The following is a 19,219-nucleotide window of genomic DNA, read 5'->3' on the forward strand; positions in this document are numbered from 1 at the left end:
AAAATGTAAAAGTATTATCTATGCAAATTATGTAGGTGCATATGCACCTTAAAGGGTTTCTTGACCCTCCCCCCCACCCCTCCCCCCCACCCCTCCCCCCCCCCCCCACACAAAAAGTCTAAGAACCAACACCTGATTATAATAGTGAAAGTTCAATTGTGCAAGTTCAAGCATAAATGCATAAATAATGCAGTCGTTTTTTTCAAGCATACCTCTGCAGGAACCATTTTTTAATTTAATCACTGCCTTAATCAGCAGACCAGAGAAAATCTCTTTGAGTGAGGAAAACAAAGTGAGTCACCTCTGTGTTGATAAGGAGACTGCAGGACGAGGGGCACTGTTGTGAAGTACGTATCAGGTGGTGCCTAGCCTAAATTAGTGGAGCAATCAGAATGATTGCTGATAGCCTTGTTTTAGTGGCATCCCCAAGCACAGTCTAACATTTACTTCCCCAAACTGGGGGGCGGGGGGGCAAAAAATGTATCTCACTATTTGTAGTGACTAGATAGAAAAGGAGAAAGTATCTTGTTTTTACACATGGTTGGCTGGCAAATGTGATAGAGCTTCCTGTTTGTTTTAAAAGTATAAAATCAAATGTGTAAATCTCTTGGAGAAACATCAAATAATAAGAAATGTCGGTGCTGCATGAAACGGATGTCATGTCTTTGTAGGACACAAAAATGTTGGCCAGAAACATTATAGAACCTCTGGTAACACAAACCAATATGGCAGCCCAGGGAGATACTTTTAGGCAATAAGCCCTGTAGAAACTGACACCCAAACAGCACACACTCCAAACAGTGTGGTGACCAGCACATTGGTTCTAGGCATTGAATTCTAGCCTTCACTTTATGCAAATTCCATTTTGAACATTTTCTGACAGTAGCTGAGATTCTTAAGATAAGGAAAATGAATTTGGGATGATCACTTTAATTTGACTGAACTCTGGGGTTAGGAACTATCAACCACAACGGATTCCAAATCCCATGGCCTGCTCCACAGTGCAAACAAGACCGCGCTAAAGGGCAGCAGGGAGATGGCCAGTTGAAACAGACGTAATTTGTGGCTCAGCTCATGCCAACTACACCTCATTTGAATCCACATTTGTCTAAAGTAGTTGAATAAAATGTTGGCCAGAAACAACCTTAAATCCTTTTTGAAAGAAGGGAAGGGGGAATGAAATTGGCCTGACATTTCCATAACACGCAAAAATGAGAAACTCAAGTTAAAGAGGCTGTAGGAGAACAGAATTTGCCACCCAAAACACGTCTCTTTGACATATTATTTTAAACTGGTTACAGTTTCTAAGAAATAGCAGACATGGGAAAAATTCTGAAAACCAAATCATAGTTACCCTTTTGGAAGAAACATTTATCAGGGAAATCTTCATTTGTAAGGGTGTCTCCATGGCTATACCAGGAAGAGGAGGATGATCTGATCTCTAGAAACCCTTAACAATGGAGAAGATGACTAATCTACATAACAACCTTACCCTGGCTTACAGTGCTTTTCCTGGCCACCTCCCATAACTGACGCTCATCCTCTTTTATCTTTAGCTGAGGATGGTATTGAAAGCAACGGAGTTGGTCACTTGGGGGAGTTACTCAGTTTTCCTGGCTCTCTACCATGTATACATGTTGTTACACTTTTGTTTGGTTTTCTCCTGTTAATCTGTCTCATGTCAATTTAATCCTTAGATCAGCCAGAAGAACCTATAAAAGTAAAGGAAAATTTCTTACCAAAGCCTAGTCCCAAGTTGCTGATGTACCTGAAGCCTCAGAATAAAGACAATGGAGACTGAACAGGCAGTGACCTTGGTTGACATACACTATGAGAAAGAGTAACGATAAAACCAAGTAGTGAAGGAACTTAAAATTTTTCTAGATCATTTATTACACCTAGAAGGGGCACTATTATCCTTTTTAAAGGTAATACATAAACATGATACAAAAAAATTTAGAAGGACAAAATGGTATAGAGTGAAAACTAAGTTTTCTTCCTATACCACTCCCTCCCGCCTCCCCCCAAGGTTACTTATCTCCAGCAGCTCCTCCTGAGATGGTCCACATGCACAGGAGCAATGAAGCACTATTCTGCATACCTGGCCTTTTTTTTTTTTTTTTAACTTAAGGAAGATTCTACCATTTTTTAAAAAGTCCCACCACCCCTTGTGATGAATTGGGAGATTGGGATTGACATATATACACTAATATGTGTAAAATGGATAACTAATAAGAACCTGCTGTACAAAAAAATTAAATAAAATTCAAAAATTTTTTTTAAAAAAAGCTCCACCCACAGTGGTTGAGAGTCCGCCTGCCGATGCAGGGGACACGGGTTCGTGCCCCGATCCAGGAAGATCCCACATGCCGCGGAGCGGCTGGGCCCGTGAGCCATGACCGCTGAGCCTGCGCGTCCGGAGCCTGTGCTCCGCAACGGGAGAGGCCACAGCAGTGAGAGGCCCGCATACCGCAAAAAAATAAAAAATAAAAAATTTAAAAAAGCTCCACCACCCTTAAGTCTCCAGGGGCATGGGAAGGTACCAAATTTTTTTTTCTCATTCCTGAAATCACTTACTAAAAAGGAAACAGGAGAAATCCTCTCTACTATTACTGCCAGTCAGTTTCATTCTTTTTAATCTTATTTAGGTTCCACTCTAAGATGACAAAGGAAACTAGGGTTGGTGTCAATCGTCATGAACATTCCACTGAAACCTTCACTTTGCCATAAATTAATGGCTTCAGACATAGAATGCTACACAATCAGTGCTCATTTTCCAGAGATTAGATGCTCCAGAAGTCTCACTGAGAATATTTTCACCGAAACACAAGGGTCTTGAGATACATGGAAAAGCAAGCTGGGGCTGCCCGTGGCCCACGCAACTTGAAACAGCACATTTTAGAAAGCTGCTTGTCCCACTGCCCTCAACAGCTGCACTGGTTTCCCGTTCTTTTGTCATTTCCACAAACGGCCTGAAGAAAAAAACAAAACAAAACAAAAACCACAAGCCTGGAGAAAAAGTGGAAATGTTTACAAAGAAAAGAATCTTGAGGATATTCAAAAGTCTTTGGGGAGGCTAACCTGAGGCTCACAGGGTAGTCAGAGATGGTGGGCCCCGAAGCCCAGCAAGAGGGAGGAGGCCGGCAGGCGCTGAGTTGGTAACTGTGGGAAGGGGACAAAAGTGTCTATGGGGGCTGGAGATACCCAGACTAAAGAGACTTCCCAGGTAACCTGAAAACGCAAAAATCAAAGAGCCCAGTGAGAATATGCTGGAAGCTCAGTGGGGCAATTTCTCTGGGAATTGGACAAAACTAATACAGGAGAGCTGTATTTTGTGCCAGAAGCCCACAGAGATGAAAATGTGTATGTTCAAAATATGATTTTCTCACATCAGTGGATGATGGTTAAGGGGTATGGGTGGTCCTGAAACACATACGTCTACTACAACCATCACTTCAACCATCATCAGGTCTATTTTTGCAGCCTTATTATCTTGTTTATCTTTCGTACTTCAAAGTTATCCAAAATGTTTCCTAAATTGTGGTCCTGCAAATCACGGTGACTGTGTGGCCTTTTCATAAAATTACATCACAACTTTCACCGCAAAATTACTGACTTTCGGGCATTGCTTTCCACTCAGTGAACCTTCACTTAATGAACTTTTGAATATGATCATAGAATGAAAAAAATCTGTAATGTATTAACAGTGAATTAAACTTCATCAAAATGGCTTGTAGAAGTTCTAGTACAGATAAAGAACAGAGTAGCTTACAGGCTATTATTGGCAAAGAATGGTGGACCGTTCTGCTTGCCAGCCAAAGACAGCCATGTGCCAAATGCATAAATGCAGTTTATAATTCGCTCAGCTGGCCAGATTTTAAATCATGCAATTCTAAAACTAATATTCATGATTTGAGGGAGTCACAGTATTTCCTTTTTTTTTTTAACATAAGGTGAGGATTTATTACTACTGTCATATCATCTAACTTGAATAATTTATATTTACATTACATGAAATTATCCCTTATTCATTAGCATGTGTCTTCATTTACTTCTTAGTAGGGATTTTATATGGAAAATCCACTCTTTGCCTTTCTTTTCTATGTCCAAATCCTACCTATTCCTCCCTTCTCTCCCTCAGTGATTGCATCCAGTCTCATAGCTTCAAATACCATCTACGTGCTAATGATGCTCAAAGGTACCATTTCCAGCTCCAGCCAACTCTAAATCTAAGAAAATCGAATGGGCATCTCAAACTTCAAATGCCCAAACAGAACTCTCAGGATCCTCCCCAAACCTTCCTCTTTGGTCCCCATCTCAGTAAATAGCATCATTATATTCACCCAGTCAAAAACACTGGGCTTATTCTTGGCTTTTATTTTTGCTCAAAACACACACCCAACTCAGCAGGCTCTGCCTTCAAAATATACCCCGAGCTTGACCAGTTCACATCATTTTATAACCACCACGCTAATCCAAGCTACGCCCTTATCTCTAGCCTAGGCCGGAAGGGCCTCCTACAGGTCACACTGATTCTATTCTTGCCCCCAAAGTCTATTCTCCATTCAGGACCCAGAGAAATAATTTCAAAGCTCAAAGAAGATCATACTATTCTACTCAAACTTCTCAAAAGGTATCCAATCACACTCTGGGTTTTGGAGTAAATCTAAACTCCTATCATACCTACAAGATCTGGCTCCCACCCACCACTGATCTCATTTCATATCACTCTCCCCATAACAAGCCCCCATTCAAGGCCAGCCAAACTGGCTGCCTTCCTGTCCCTCTATCACGCCAAGCTCAGCCTACACCAAGGCCTTTCTTTTCACTTGCTGTTCCCTCTGCTAACCACTTCCCCCCAGATTCCTGCACTCCACCCAGATCTCTGCACAAAATTTCTACCCAACCCCCTCACACACACAGACCTTCTCAGACCTCTTTCAAAAAGAACCCCTCAGGGCTTCTCTGGTGGCACAGTGGTTGAGGGTCAGCCTGCCAATGCAGGGGACGCGGGTTCGTGCCCCGGTCCGGGAAGATCCCACATGCCGCGGAGCGGCTGGGCCCACGAGCCATGGCCGCTGAGCCTGCACGTCCGGAGCCTGTGCTCCGCAACGGGAGAGACCACAACAGTGAGAGACCCACGTACCGCAAAAAAAAAAAAAAAAAAAAAAGAACCCCTCACTCTTTTTATAGCACTTATTATCACTTGAAATTATATTGTCTACTTAGTTATTTCCTTCATTCACAAAACAGTATTTAGTGAGCACTAACCATGTTTATGTTCAAGGTGCTCTTCTAGGAGCTGAGAAGACAGCAGTGAATAAGCAAAGATCCCTGCCCTCATGGAGGTCACATTCTTGCTTGTCACCCCACTTGAATCTAAGCTCCAGTCTGTCTGTGACCACCGGGTCCCCAGTGCCCAGAGCAGTGCCTTGGCACAGAGTAGGCATTCATACGTATTTACCAAATGGCTGAAGCATCCCATCTGCCTGAGACCATCTGCTTCCCTGAGGACTCCCACCCACAGAGTTCTTCCTAACAGATGGGTCTCTGACTGAGGGACCCAGAATGTCTGCTGTGTCCCTTTAGGCACAGCAGTGGGGACAGTCAGCCTCCCATACCTGAGTTGGGTCCCTAACCCTGGGCCTGACTAACTGCCCTTCCTTTCTGCCCACCAAGGCACCCTGCAAGCTCCCCAGGTGGCCATGCCACGGGTACGCATCTCACTGGGTCGTAAGAACACCTGGTCCAAGTGGGGAGCGGACCAGGCAGTCAGCAGCAAGCAAGCCAGTTTCTCTCAACAAAGGGTGGCTGGACTCGAGACGCACGGGTCATACTGCCTCCCTGGCTCAGTGTCCTGCCCTCAGTACTCACGTGAGACCTTCACCATCAACTAGCTAGCACGCCTCAAAGTGCTGTCAGCACTGGAACACACTGGTGTTAAGGACATATTTTTGCCTCTTTCAACTGCCACAGATGCAAGACATTTACCTGCTATGATGAGAAATTAAGTTTCTTTCGGGGGCAAAAAGGAAGAACATTTGTTAACTGTGAAATCATCTGATCGCAAATAAAAATGAAGGTAATTGTGAAACATGGTTAATTTATCTTTCTAAAAAAATGGTAGCTGGACTGGTAGGAAGGAAAAAAAGGAAAATGCAAATCTCTTGAAGAACCACTCTGGAGGACTCCAAATCGGTATTTAAAATCCATGTTTCCAACCTATGTATTCACATCTCATTGTTAGCACAGAATTGCCCAGCTCTACATCTCAGAGCCAAATAGGATTACTCTGTATTTGCTCAGCATTTTATTCCCTTGGAAGCATTCTCATATAAGCTTTCAGCAGGGCAGGATTCATTTCTCTGTCTGGGGGCCCAGCGAAGCCAAACAATGCACCTAAGATCCCACAAGAAGCAGCGAAGTAGGTACCAGAACCCAGATATGCCTATAGGCCCATCCCAGTGTCCTTCCCTCTCTAATAGACAGGACAGTGTGGTTCTCTGAAAATCACATTCTACAGTTCACTGAAAACATGTCCTTTCACTGCAGCAGCAGGAAGAAAACACACACATACATATTCACCAGTGGTTTAAGGTGCTGGAAAGACGCATTGGTCCTGGAGCTGTGGACAGAGAGAAGGTCTCACAAACTCTTCCAATAAATGCCACTCCTGCAATGACAAACATACAAGGCATCTGCTGTGAATCGGGCATCCTGTGGCCTCTCTCCAAGGAGGCCATCCAAATACCAATTGCCAAGCACCCTGTTTAGACTCAAAGCCTCCCTCCTCATCTTCCAGCCCCACTTCCTTCTTACCCTGACTTCGCCTAGTAGAAGCAGAACCTTCAGTTCACTGGTTGAAATGGTCCCCATTAGAATCAATGGATCTTGGACAGAAAGAAGCTCTAGAGATCATTTATAACGGATGTCGAGTGGGTCACATCTAGCCTACAGAGATATTATATTAATCTGCAGGATATGCCTAGAAATTTGAGTCAAAACTTAAAAATCAGAGATGTCACATAAAAACCCAGACTTCGGGCTTCTCTTAAAAAAAAAAAAAGAGGATCTGTCAAAATAGCCCATGTTCATGTCTGGAAATGATCAGCTGGTGCTAAGTAGCAGCTGCCCTTCACAGGCAGGCTTGGCTATTCCAATACGCCACAGTCCCTACCACTCCCTATCGTCACAGAGAAAAGCTGTGGCGATCACTGTCCTTGCGTTATTTTGTTCGGGGTACAGAAATATTTCCTTCTACCTCTGATTCTAACAAAAGTAGGAACACAAAAAAGGGGCTGAGGTCTAAGAGGAAAAAAAAAATGGTATAGCACATATAGCAAATGAAGTTAGCAACCTCACTCCTGTAGACATTTGCAACCCCTGAACAAGAACAACACTCCCATTTCATACAAGTGTAAGCAGAAAACTAACTTACCCACTCCCACAGTTAGCATTTGCTCTGCCTTTAGACCCTAGGTCCAATCCAAGACTCTTTTGCTATGCCCCATTGCACAGTAATCTTACATTACAAAGCAAAAAGCAAATTTTATGTGTATACACACACGCACACATGTATGTGTGTGTTTCCCTCCAAGCTAGATACTCAATTTAAGGAACTACAGTCGAAGTATCCAACCTACTCTGTACTAAAATGCTTGCCATACCTTCATTTGCCAAAGAATATAAGAGTAAGTTATATCAGGTTCCCTAAGGGCTTGTTTCCTAATGTGACATTTTCAATAAAACATTACTGCTTTAAGCACAGAAATAGTTCTCACAAATACCATAAATCCGCTACTTCAAAAGTGCTCAGTTAACGTTCCAAACTGTCTGAAACACTCCTTATGCTAGAAAAATGTCCTTTAATATGCATCTTGAATACAAGGCTATCCATAAGCTTATGTATAGGTATCAACACTGTAATAAATGAACAATGTTCAACTATAAGGTCGTGGAGGGAGTTATTTATATCGTCCCCTCAAAGCATGTATTGATTCATTCACTCAGCAGATATTTACTGAACCCTATTATATGCCAGGCAGTGCACGAGGTGATGGATACACAAAGATGAACAGACCCAGTCCTTGCCGCTAAGTGGCTCTGTCTGGGTAAAAGATCTAGACACTCAAAGACTTCTAAAACAACGGGTAAACATAAAGATCTGGGTAGGCACAGGTGCTATGGGAGCCCTGAGCAGGGGCTCCTAGTGCAGCTGAGGTGAAGAGATGCTTCCCAGCACGGACAGAGACCTGAGGAAAGCCTAAAGCAGGGGTGGGAGTGGAGCAGTCGGGGGCCGAACCGAGGGAAGGAGGGAATGACAGGGACAGTGTGGGTAAAGGCGAAAAATATGAACAGTCCCTCCCTCCGATTGAGTCTTGTCCAGATTTTGTATCACCTTATGCCACCTTATGCCACCTGATCCAACATCTGCAGAGACTTGAGGCACAAGCCCCACACGTGCACCCGTGGAAGTTGATCTTGCCAAGTGCCCATATCAACAATGCCACCAAGCCTTTGTGTCGGAACCGCCATCTTCCAGTAATTCGCCAAAATGACCAACACAAAGGGAAAGAGGAGGGGCACCCGCTACATGTTCTCTAGGCCTTTTAGAAAACATGGAGTTGTTCCTTTGGCCTCATACATGCGAATCTACAAGAAAGGTGATATTGTAGTTACCAAGGGAATGGGCACTGTTCAAAAAGGAATGCCCCGCAAGTGTCCCCATGGCAAAACCGGGAGAGTCTACAATGTTACCCAGCATGCTGTTGGCACTGTTGTAAACAAGGGCAAGATTCTTGCCAAGAGAATTAATGTGCGTATTGAGCATATTAAGCACCCTAAGAGCCGAGATAGCTTCCTGAAACGGGTGAAGGAAAATGATCAGAAAAAGAAGGACGCCAAAGAGAAAGGGACTTGGGTTCAGCTGAAGCGCCAGCCTGCTCCACACGTCGTGAGCACCAATGGAAAGGAGCCTGAACTGTTGGAACCCACTCCCTATGAAGTCATGGCATGATAGGTGTAAAGAAAATCAAAGACCTGAACTGTTAAAAAAAAAAAAAAAAAAAGCCACCAATTCAGCCCTGCTGCCTGGCAATGCCCACCTTTCACATACTCAGGGCCACAAATACTGTGCCAGTCTGCAGGACCCAAGAAACATGGGGGTAGAAACACTGAGCCTTCCAGTATTTCCAGAACTTCCATGATGTCTAAGACGAGAGTAAACAGATATTTTTTCCTGTGCCATCACAGGACGGTCCTGCCTGCATCTCAGGATCTGGATTTCTACAGACAGAATCTACTATGTGGTCGAGCCTCAAGCAGCAAGTTTTGTGAGAAAGTGTTCCAGAATATCTGCCCATCAAAACGCCCAGGTGGAGCTCGCCTTTTCTCCACGGACAAAAAAGGGAGGAGCCGCCAGCCCTGATCTAGGCCGAGGCAAAGCCAAGGGGCAGCATCTCTGAAAGACAAGCGTTAGGAAAGGGGCATAAAGGGGAGTGAAGACCAAATATGTGGCCATGGTTAGGGTTCAGGGTCAAGGTCCGTTCGAGAAAATAAGGAAGCATCCCTGGATCTTAACTGGTGGGCAGGTTCCCAAATCTGGCTGAAAATTAGAATCACCTGGAAAACTACAGTTTCTTGGGCCTCAGACCCATTAAATCTGAATTTCTGGTTTGGAGGCACAGGAACTATTCAGGTGATTGTGATGCCTAGACTCTGATACTCATTTGGAAAAGGGTATCTTTCACCCTTTTCCAGAACACTCTTTCACCCTCCAGAACAATCTCAACGTTATTAGTTCAGCATCCTTCCAGCAGGATTCAAGGATCCAGGCTTTGGGGGAGTTGCACATCCTTAGTATGTTTACCCACTCCCTAAATCACACTGTCACAACCATCACTTTACTCCTGTTTATTTTAAATAAAAATAGAAGGCCAGCAGCCAGGATGGCAACTGGGTAAGTGAAGCCAGCCTCCCTCTCTGCCCTTGTCGCTATACATCATGACCCAACGCCGGGGCATCCAGATGATCTACTGGAGTTGTCCAGTCTCAGCAGATCTGAGCCCTTGCACACCTGTGTAGGCTCACCCTGGTAGAGCAAAGGGTCGGGGAGCATCTGGTCACCAAGGTGGCCTTTGAGGAACCGCTCCAAGGCACACAGCACTCTGATCAGATCCTTACTGCCCACCAAAAAGCAGGACACAGCAGGTCAATGCAATGCCTGGAAACCTGCCAAGCCAGCCGAGTACGTCTATTTCCAGGTTTCCACTTGTGGTCAAGAAACGACCTGAGCAATCTCGAGCAAAGAATGGCAAAGGAAGTTCTGTGTACCACAAGGATGACAGATCGGAGTAAGCCGGTTCCCTGAATGGACCAGCCTCCAGAGATCTCTTCCCCGACATCACCAGATGCTACTAGGTGACCTTCAGACAGCCCAGCACCAGAGCAACCCATGGCTGACCAAGGTCAGCCTTCCTGACTGCAAGGCCCAGCAGCAATCCATAGTATCCTTCACGAGAACAAGGAGACACTCAAGCCTCCCCTTCAACCTAAGGGCCCTCCACTTCAGCCATAATGCAAATTTGGAAGAGCACAGGTGAGGCAGGAAGTCTAGGAAAAGCACAAGATACTAATTTATCCCTTCTGGGGAGAAAAGCAGTCCAATATTTCTTGCAGTACCATTATATCCTGGCCTAAAACAAGACCATTCTCTGACCCAACCCTCCAAAAGATGTCACAAGAGTTGTTCAAGGCCCTGCCAAACACCCTGAACCATCACCTTCCTCATCTACATCCCCATCTCTAGCCTATCCCAGGAACACAAAACAATCCTGGATGTTGTGAAAGTCACCTTAGCCACGTTCATTCCCACTCAACATCAATCCAACAGTCCAACCAGCTCTGGACCAATGGGAGCCTCTCTGGATACATGTTCTCCTAACTACCATGTATCTCTCCTTCAGAGCACAAATCACTTATTTTTACATTGTTTTCCCACTAACCTATATGTATGGACAAGGATCATGTCAACATTTGTTTTGTCTTTTTGTTGTTGTTTAACCTCTTTTGTTTGCTTGACTTACGATCACTGTATCCCAATAGTGACTTCAAACCCTCTAGGTTCCTTCAAAATATACCCCAAATTTCATACCTCCCAGCTAAAAGATGACCAAGTCAACCCATTCCCTAACTACTCAGTCTTACCACTGGCCTCTGGAATCTAAGCATCCACTAATTGGTCCACTAATTTAGTGGACTATGAAGGACCCTGCTCAGAAGGCTAGTCTGGTACTGGTAAAGCACTGATCCAGTTGGACTCCCAAGGTCAGGTTCACCTGCAAAGGCCAAAGTCAGCATGGAAAAGTCTACCAGGTGATGAGGAGAGAAGAAGAGAGTCAAGATGTGTAATCTGAGGTTCCTAGTCGACCCTAACCAGGGTCTGACACTAACGCTCAACCTGATGTTCAAAGCACCTGTACTCTGCCTGGTTTCTATCTCACCGGGAATCTGATAATTCTAGTTATGAGGCATGACATGACATAACTTCAAATTTCTGGGACTGCTTGATGCCAGAGCTGTTTCCTATTACTCTTCAGCTCCTAGAAACTTCTGGGTCCCTGACCATTCCCTGGAATTCTGCTTTCATTCCCTGCCCCAACGCCTGCTACTTTGTGTGTGCCCTAACTCCACCTAACTACGCGACGTTGATGCATCCTGCCCATGGCACTCACCTAGCTCCTGGCTCTGCCCCCTCCGCACACACCCCCGCCCCCCAAAACCTGGCACATAGGAATGTCTGCTGAAGGTAACTCGACCTTACCTACCTGCTCTCCTGCCTCTCAGACTTGGCCCCTCTCTCCTTGTTCTGAGTCCAAGGCCCAACTTTCTTCCCAAGCTCATGGGAGACTCCCCTCCCTCACAAATTCCAACTCCTCCATCAACAAACCCAGACAGTCCAGGGGAGAAAAATCAATCCCCAGCTGGCCTTGAGGCTGACCAATTTGGGAAGGAAACAACTCACAATAATTATCTTTCCTTTTTGTGCAGTTTTTAAAATCACACTGCCTTTAATGCTTTAACATGACTTCACTCATGTTTTGACCTTGGAAAGCACTTCCCTATTTCTCACAGCAAATCCCACTGGGGCCGGGGCCAGAGCCAGTGCCATATCCTCAGGACCTGAACACTACTGAAGTTTCCAAGATGCTCAATGCCCAGGGGGCTCCTATGTCCAAACCCCACTCACCTCTAGTCCCACTGCCCCGCTGTCCCCCTTTCCCACCCGTTGGCAGAAGAAAGTGGATTTTGGGGATCTTTTTATAGTTCTCCCACCTACTCCACAAATTCAGTAGGAGGCAGAATGAAGTTTCCAAGTTCTCTGAATGACACAAAGCTCTTAAAGTAGAATAAAATTAGTTGAAAAATAGAAAAATGATTTTTATCTCCTTAAAAAAAAAAAAGGACACCTACTTTAAATGATTCACAGTGACTTCGTACTTTCTTCCACTGGAATATGCTTTCCTTCCTCCCAAAGGTGGTCGTACCCTCCTTTCTCCCCATCCAGTCCTAAAACAAGATACCTCCTCAGGATTCCTGTTCTGATTTGAGGGCCCCCGAGAAAAAAAATTTTTTTTTTATACTGAAGTACAGCTGATTTACTAACACAACATTTTGTGTTAGTTTCAGGTGTACAGCAGTGATTCAGTTATACGTATATTCTTTTGTAGATTCTTTTCCCTTTATAGGTTATTACAAACAATTGAATATAGTTCCCTGTGCTATATACTGGTCCTTGTTGGTTATCTATTTTATATATACTAGTGTATATATGTTAATCCTAAACTCCTAATTTATTCCTCCCAGAAACATGGGACACTTCACGAATTTGTGTCACCCTTGTGCAGGGGCCACGCTAATCTTCTCTATATCATTCCAATTTTCTCGTGCTGAAGCAAGCACGAGAAAATCTTGACAATAAACAAGTCAGGCAATATTCCTGTCCCCTGGATGGGATAAATAAGATAAGTACAGAATCAAAGTAGTTTTTGCTGGTGGCACTAAAGTTAGGTAGTCAGGGCTGGCCTCAGTTAAGAAATGCTATTTGATCTGAGCTGTCCCTGGTGAGAATACCCCAGCCATGGCAAGAGACAGGGAAAGAGTTCTGCAGGTAGAGAGAGGAGCAAACGCAGAGACTCTCGGGGGAGGAGCCTCGGAGCCACCTACAGGGGATACTCTTCCAACTCATCTCCAATACCCCAGCTTCCCACTGCAGCCTCCATCACCACCAATCAGCTCCCAGCTCAGCTGTGTGGCCCCACCAGGCCTAAAGTCAAAGCCTTTGCTCAGGCCGCTCCCTCTGCTGCCTCGGTAGCTGTTAGCTCCCTCTTGTCCCTCAAGGCCCCCGTGGTTGGGCCCAGTGCCCTTCCCCTCTATCCCACAATCATGATATATTCTGAAGCCCTTTCTTCCGTTTGGTTCCCCCAACTGACTGTGCCTTGATCGCTGGGGTCCAATCTAACTCATCCCTGTCGGTCCGGAACCTGACACATAGGTGGTACTCAGAAAAGGTACACTAACTTGAAGCACCTCACATGCACGCACAAATGAGTACATATATAAACTGGTGAAATCTGCATAAGGACTGTCGATTGCAACAGTGTCCATTTCCTGGTTTGGATGCTGTACTAGTTATGTAAGATGCCACTACTGGGGGAGGCTGAGGGAAGGACACACAGGACCCTGTATCTTTTGGCGGTGGGGCAAATTCCTAGGAGTCTGTATTTCTAAGGTTAAAACTTCTTTTAAAACCCCAAAGATTTTACCTTTTAAATACTCTGATTTGTGGCTTCTCCTTAATAATAGCAAGATCTGGTGACACTGGGCCTCCAGGCCAACAGTTGGATGGGGCTGGGCGGTAGCTGCTCCCCCTTACATGGGCATGGCTCTCAGATTCCTCTCCCGAAACACCAAGGCCAAGTGTCAGTTGCTGTTTATCATGGTGCCTGCAGTGCTTTTTGTCTTAGAAATATTGCTCTACCAAGAGTAGGAAAATGAAAGACCAAGAGGGTCTTGTATGTCCAGAAAAAAGGGAGACGGCCACATTTTTGTGAAAGTGAAAAACATTCCTGTGAGTTTCGATTTGAAATCCCCTACCCTTCACGCATGCTACCTGCTCGGCCTGAAGCATTTGAGGTTTGGACCCTGGACTCTAACTCTTTAGGACCAAATTTTTTACTCTAAGTCAGCAAATAAATTTTAAAACCAAACCACTGGAAAAGAACACAGCTTAAGCACACAGTAACCCATTCTGCCCTAAATATTTCGGTTCTTTCATCTCACCTTTCCTGAGAACACAGGATCCTGCTCTCGGCCACCAAAAGAGAAGGTGCCCCTTATGCATGATCACATCCAGATAAATAAGCAAGATCTTGTTTTTCCACTGAAACTGCAGTTCTGTTTAGCAGGGGAGGGAAAAGGCCCTCAGGGCATGCCTTCCCCGACCCTTCCCTTCACACCACTACCATCACCACCCCACAAAAGGAACGTGCTTGGAATGCAAGTGTCCCTGAAAGGGGGTGAGGCCAAGGCACAGGACGCTGGTGAACTGCCCAGTGAACGGTTTTAGAACAGTGTTTCCAATCAGGCTACAGAGAATCACCTGGGGCTCTAGACGATGCTCCTCAGGGGACACTCTTGCAGATGGCCCAGGACTGATTCATCCTGTGGCATTTGGAAACCATTAATTTAGAAAACTGTGACCCCCCTTGCTACCCTGGACAGTCGGCCAAGACACACCTCTCCAGCCGAGAGATGCCAAAGCTGTGCAGTCCTGTAAGGCAGCCACTAGCCACACGTGGTCACTGAGCCCTTGCAGTGTGGCTGGTGTGACTTGAGATGTACTGTAAGGGGAACATACACACTGGATTTTGAAGACTTGGTATGGGAAAAAAATGTAAAATAGCTCACTGATCTTTTTAAAAATACTGATTATATATTGAAATAATATTTTAGATATACTGGGTTAAAAATATATAGTTAAAATTAATTTCATTTCTTTTTACCTTTTTAAGTGTGGCTACTAGAAAAACCTTAAATGACACATGTGGCTCACATCTATTACACAGCCACGCTTGAGGAGACACTCAGCATTCTAGGGTGGGCGTTAACAATCCTAATGGAAAAACATGAGGACGCTGGTCAGGCCTGTCACCTACCGAGTGCATGACCCTCAGCAGGCTCTTGAGCTCTGGGAAGCTCAGCTCCTCCCAGACACGGGCATGAGAACACCCAGCACGCTGGGCCGAGGGGAGCATAATTAGTAACTGGAAGAACCAGGCTGACATCTTCCCGAAGCTGGTACCCGACACCCGTGACCTTCCTCGCCCTCCTCCTTCCCTGACTGCTTGAAGTCCGTAAAATTTGAACCCAGGATCTCCTGGCATCAAATTTACTAACCACAGTGTGCAGAACTGGGCCGTGACTGCAGATGGACGGCACAGAGGGTCTCCATCCAGAGGGTACAAAGGAATCACCTGAGGAGCCCTAACCCCACCCCCCGCCCCCAACCAGGGACTCTGACTGTCCACTTGGTGTGGGACCAGGTAGGCACATTGCTCATAAGAACCTTGGAACGTTCTGGTGCCCATGGCTTAGGATTCCCTCTGAGAAACTGACATGGCTGAGGAACTGTGACCAAAACCATTAGGGCTGCCTTGGGACTTCCCCAGCCTACAGTCAGCAGGCCAACCTGAACAAGGCAGGTGTGGCTCACGGAGAGGCCAGGAGCTGACCAGGGCCCTTCCCCAGCAGAGGGCTACTTTCCTGACATCTTGTAAAGCTAGGCAGGAAATGACTGTCTGCCCTGGATGTTGTTTCAAAAGGTGGCTGACACTTCCTACCTTCACACAAGGCCCCTTAAGAGGATCTAAAAGTACAATTTCAAAGTACTTGGCAATTGGGCTGAAAAGACTAGGCTGCTTGGCACTCCCACCAGCAACATACAAGAGGGTCCAGGATAGGTCCTCTTTCTGCCCTTGCCTGGTACCCAAAACACCAACGCTTGCCTGAACTTTCTGGATGTCAGGCCAATCCTTCAGGCTCTTCTGCAGAAGTGTTTCTCCTGCTTTCCAAGGAGCCCAGAAAGAGGCCAGAACTTCCATGGACAGACCTGCAAGTTCCAGTAGCCTGTTTATTCTTCTGGGGCCTTCAACCAGTGGAAGAAGTCATCTTACCAAACACGAATGCTAGATAGGCAGAGTGCACAGATCAATCCAACCCTAGGAGGCACACCGGCAGAAGACAGAACTTTATCTCGACCAGTCATTGCTCCTTCCCTTGGATTTAAAACCTTCTCTGTGCTAAGCCATCTCCATCTCAAACCAGTACAAAAGAGCAATTTCCTGGAGAACAAAAATTTAAATATCCTTCCCAGTATTTCTGTCAGTAAAATATGATCACGAAACTCAACCTATTCTTCCTTCTTAGGGCAAATCTATGAAAAAATACAATGTGAACGGATCACTACATTTTCTCCACCGAGTCTGAACTGCCTCATATTTTTTTGGAAATTGGCTACAAAGTGAATAAGTACCAAATCTGAGAACTCCAATATATTTTTTTATTTTTAATGCAGGAAAATGATCTGGGGTTTGTTCATAGCAATACAAACTACAAGCTGACTCTGGCGCATCAGCCCTGGGCCCCTGGACCCCAACCACAGAGTATTCTTCCAAATCACCCCCCCACACCAGAATTCTGCTTCTCGCATTCTTCTGCCCCACAGTTGGCCTCTGTCTCCCAGCTAGAACATGCCAGAGTAGCATGAACATAACTGAGTCCCCATGTAGCCCTGTCTTCACTTGGGAGCCATGTAAGCAAACAATCCAGCCCAAACATAAAACGCAAAATGTTACTGATCTCTTGAACACCAATGGGAAGGAATTAAATTCTTTTTTTTTTTTTGCGGTACGCGGGGCCTCTCACTGTCGGGGCCTCTCCTGTTGCGGAGCACAGGCTCCAGACGCTCAGGCTCAGCGGCCATGGCTCACGGGCCCAGCCGCTCCGCGGCATGTGGGATCCTCCCAGACCAGGGCACGAACCCGTGTCCCCTGCATTGGCAGGCGGACTCTCAACCGCTGCGCCACCAGGGAAGCCCAGGAATTAAATTCTTAATGCATTGGGAGCTGTCTTTAAAACCCCTGCTCCTTCTCTACCACTTGCTATCCATATAGAGAGAGCAGCTAACCCTCTAAAGGCTCTTCTCTTCATCTTCCCACTCTCCCCAACTCCCAGCTCATACACACTTTCCCTCTCCTTTCCTTTAGCCTCTGTTCCTTCTTCTCACACACAAGTATTGGGTCTTTTCAGATATAAATACAGCCCCTCCTTACCTGCATTCACATATCCACACTCACACAAACTCTGACCCGCCCTCCAGCTCATCCTCCACTCATTGCCTCTATATAGAAAAGGACCAGGAACTGAGCTAACCAAGAGAAAATTCTCCTTAAAAGGTAGGGTAACTGGGAAAGCTGAGTAATAGACAACAATTACGTTTAACAGAGAGAAGAGGAGAAAGTCTATAAACACGGTGCCATGTGGCAAAGGGATAGAGTTAAATGTCACCACTCAGATCAGACAAGATGCTCTTTATACCCAGATTATACCGCTGCTGGAGAGACAGCCCCAGCACAGCCATGAAGAAGCCAACACATCTTGGCTTCCAAGAGCTTCCGGTAACACACTGGCTGTGAATATCCATCACTACATTAATGGGATAAAGTAGTATATGGAGAGGGCTATTTCCTAGGTCTCTGTCCACAGCAGAGATTCATCCTGGTGCTTGGAGAGGTCACAATGATCTGAATATGTGGAACAGTGGGCCTAGCACCATAAAGGACTTCTGAGGTGGCTCTGCTTATGCAATGGCCTTGTTCCTTTGTTCATCACACACAGGGACAGTGAGGAGGAAGAGGGAGAAACTATGATGAGAATGACCCAGCCTCTGCTTTCAAGGAAGCAAGTACAGGCCATAAGAACCATACAAGGTAAAAACTGATGAAAAGTTCTGTCTGCTTGTGAAGGAAGTTAAGAGGAGAGATAAGGGACAGCTGCAGGGCACAAGTGAAAGAATGCCAAACTGATTCACTTTGTTATAAAGCAGAAACTAACACACCATTGTAAAGCAATTATACTCCAATAAAGATGTTTAAAAAAAGAATGCCAACCTACATGCTGGCTCTACCAAGAATGGCCTTAGGCAAGTTGCTATTCCTCTCTGAGCCTATTTCCATGCCTGTAAAATGAGAAGGCTGGCCATAGGTGATCAGAGTTCCTCTCCAGCACTGATATTCCACAGCTCTCTGATTTTAAGGATACCTGCAGTGGGGGTCATGAACAGGTGGAGAACAGAATAGAAAGGCAGACAGGAGGAGTACAAACGATCCGAAAATCTTAATTATGATGATCACTATCACTCTATGAAAATACTCACTGTACCTTCTAAAGCTACAGTTGTCAAGCGTGGCCAGACTTACAGGTAGGTTTCTGGCCCATTAATCTTAATACCAGAACAACATGCACAGTGTACTTGGAGCAGGCCGTTTGCTTATGAAGACACATTAAGGGCAGGGCCTTCCGCCCACAGTGCTGAGACCCTTCCTCATCCTAATGAAGGCCAGAATTCAAACTCCCTGGTTTGCAAATGAGCAGAGAGACTCGGAGAGCCTGAATGACCCCCCAAGTCATACAGCTTGGACGGGCAGAACCAGGGGGGAAGCCCAGATTGTCTGACTCCCCACCTGCTGATAAATGCAGATGAGATAACTGTGTGGGAGCCCTGCAAAGCTTGGACACTTAGAAACTCCACGCAGATGCACCTAACTGGTCCAAAAGGATGGGGGAGGATTCTGTAAAAGGGGAGCCAAGAGCAGCCTCCCCTTCCTCCACCACCTTGACAAGCAGGTTCATCACCAGCTCTGGGGGTTGGTATCTACCTAATACCCCGTTACATGTACACGTTCCCATCTTTAAGCAATGCAGGTGGTGTCCAGTACTCTAGAACTGAGGTACTCCAGGTCCTGGGGTGCAACTGAAATCCTATGTAAAGACCCAACCACTTTCTAAATGCATATCCACAGGGAAGTCATTAAACATCTCAGGGCTTCAGTTTCCTCATTTGTAGAATAGGGATGACAACACTCCACACCTCATAGGGTTA

At 45.6% G+C, this 19,219-nt stretch overlaps 2 protein-coding genes across 41 annotated transcripts in view; one reads left to right on the plus strand and one right to left on the minus strand.

Annotated features, from left to right (window-relative positions):
* The window catches only part of SORBS1 (sorbin and SH3 domain containing 1), a 237,912-nt gene that overhangs the window by 162,506 nt on the left and 56,187 nt on the right, over nucleotides 1–19,219 (minus strand). For 11 of the 40 annotated variants that reach the window (XM_082674001.1, XM_082673990.1, XM_082673993.1 and 8 more), the window contains one exon: nucleotides 6,586–6,673. The exons of 27 other annotated variants lie outside the window; for them this stretch is intronic. The gene's annotated coding sequence lies outside the window, so the exon portion shown is untranslated. Of the gene's footprint in view, nucleotides 1–6,577; nucleotides 6,674–19,219 lie in introns of those variants that run through there. 2 more of the 40 variants (XM_082674003.1, XM_082674000.1) reach the window with 2 other exon arrangements.
* LOC309834523 (large ribosomal subunit protein eL21-like) lies at nucleotides 8,531–9,031 on the plus strand. The gene has a single exon (XM_082673428.1). The coding sequence runs from the start codon at nucleotides 8,555–8,557 to the stop codon at nucleotides 9,014–9,016; it is 462 nt and encodes a 153-aa protein (XP_082529554.1). The 5' UTR covers nucleotides 8,531–8,554; the 3' UTR covers nucleotides 9,017–9,031.

Source organism: Grampus griseus (assembly GCF_964374135.1).
Source record: "Grampus griseus genome assembly, chromosome: 16".
Lineage (NCBI taxonomy): Eukaryota > Metazoa > Chordata > Mammalia > Artiodactyla > Delphinidae > Grampus > Grampus griseus.

Coding starts and splice junctions, on each gene's coding strand:
- LOC309834523 (XM_082673428.1), top strand. CDS start 8,555: ATGACCAACACAAAGGGAAAGAGGAGGGGCACCCGCTACATGTTCTCT.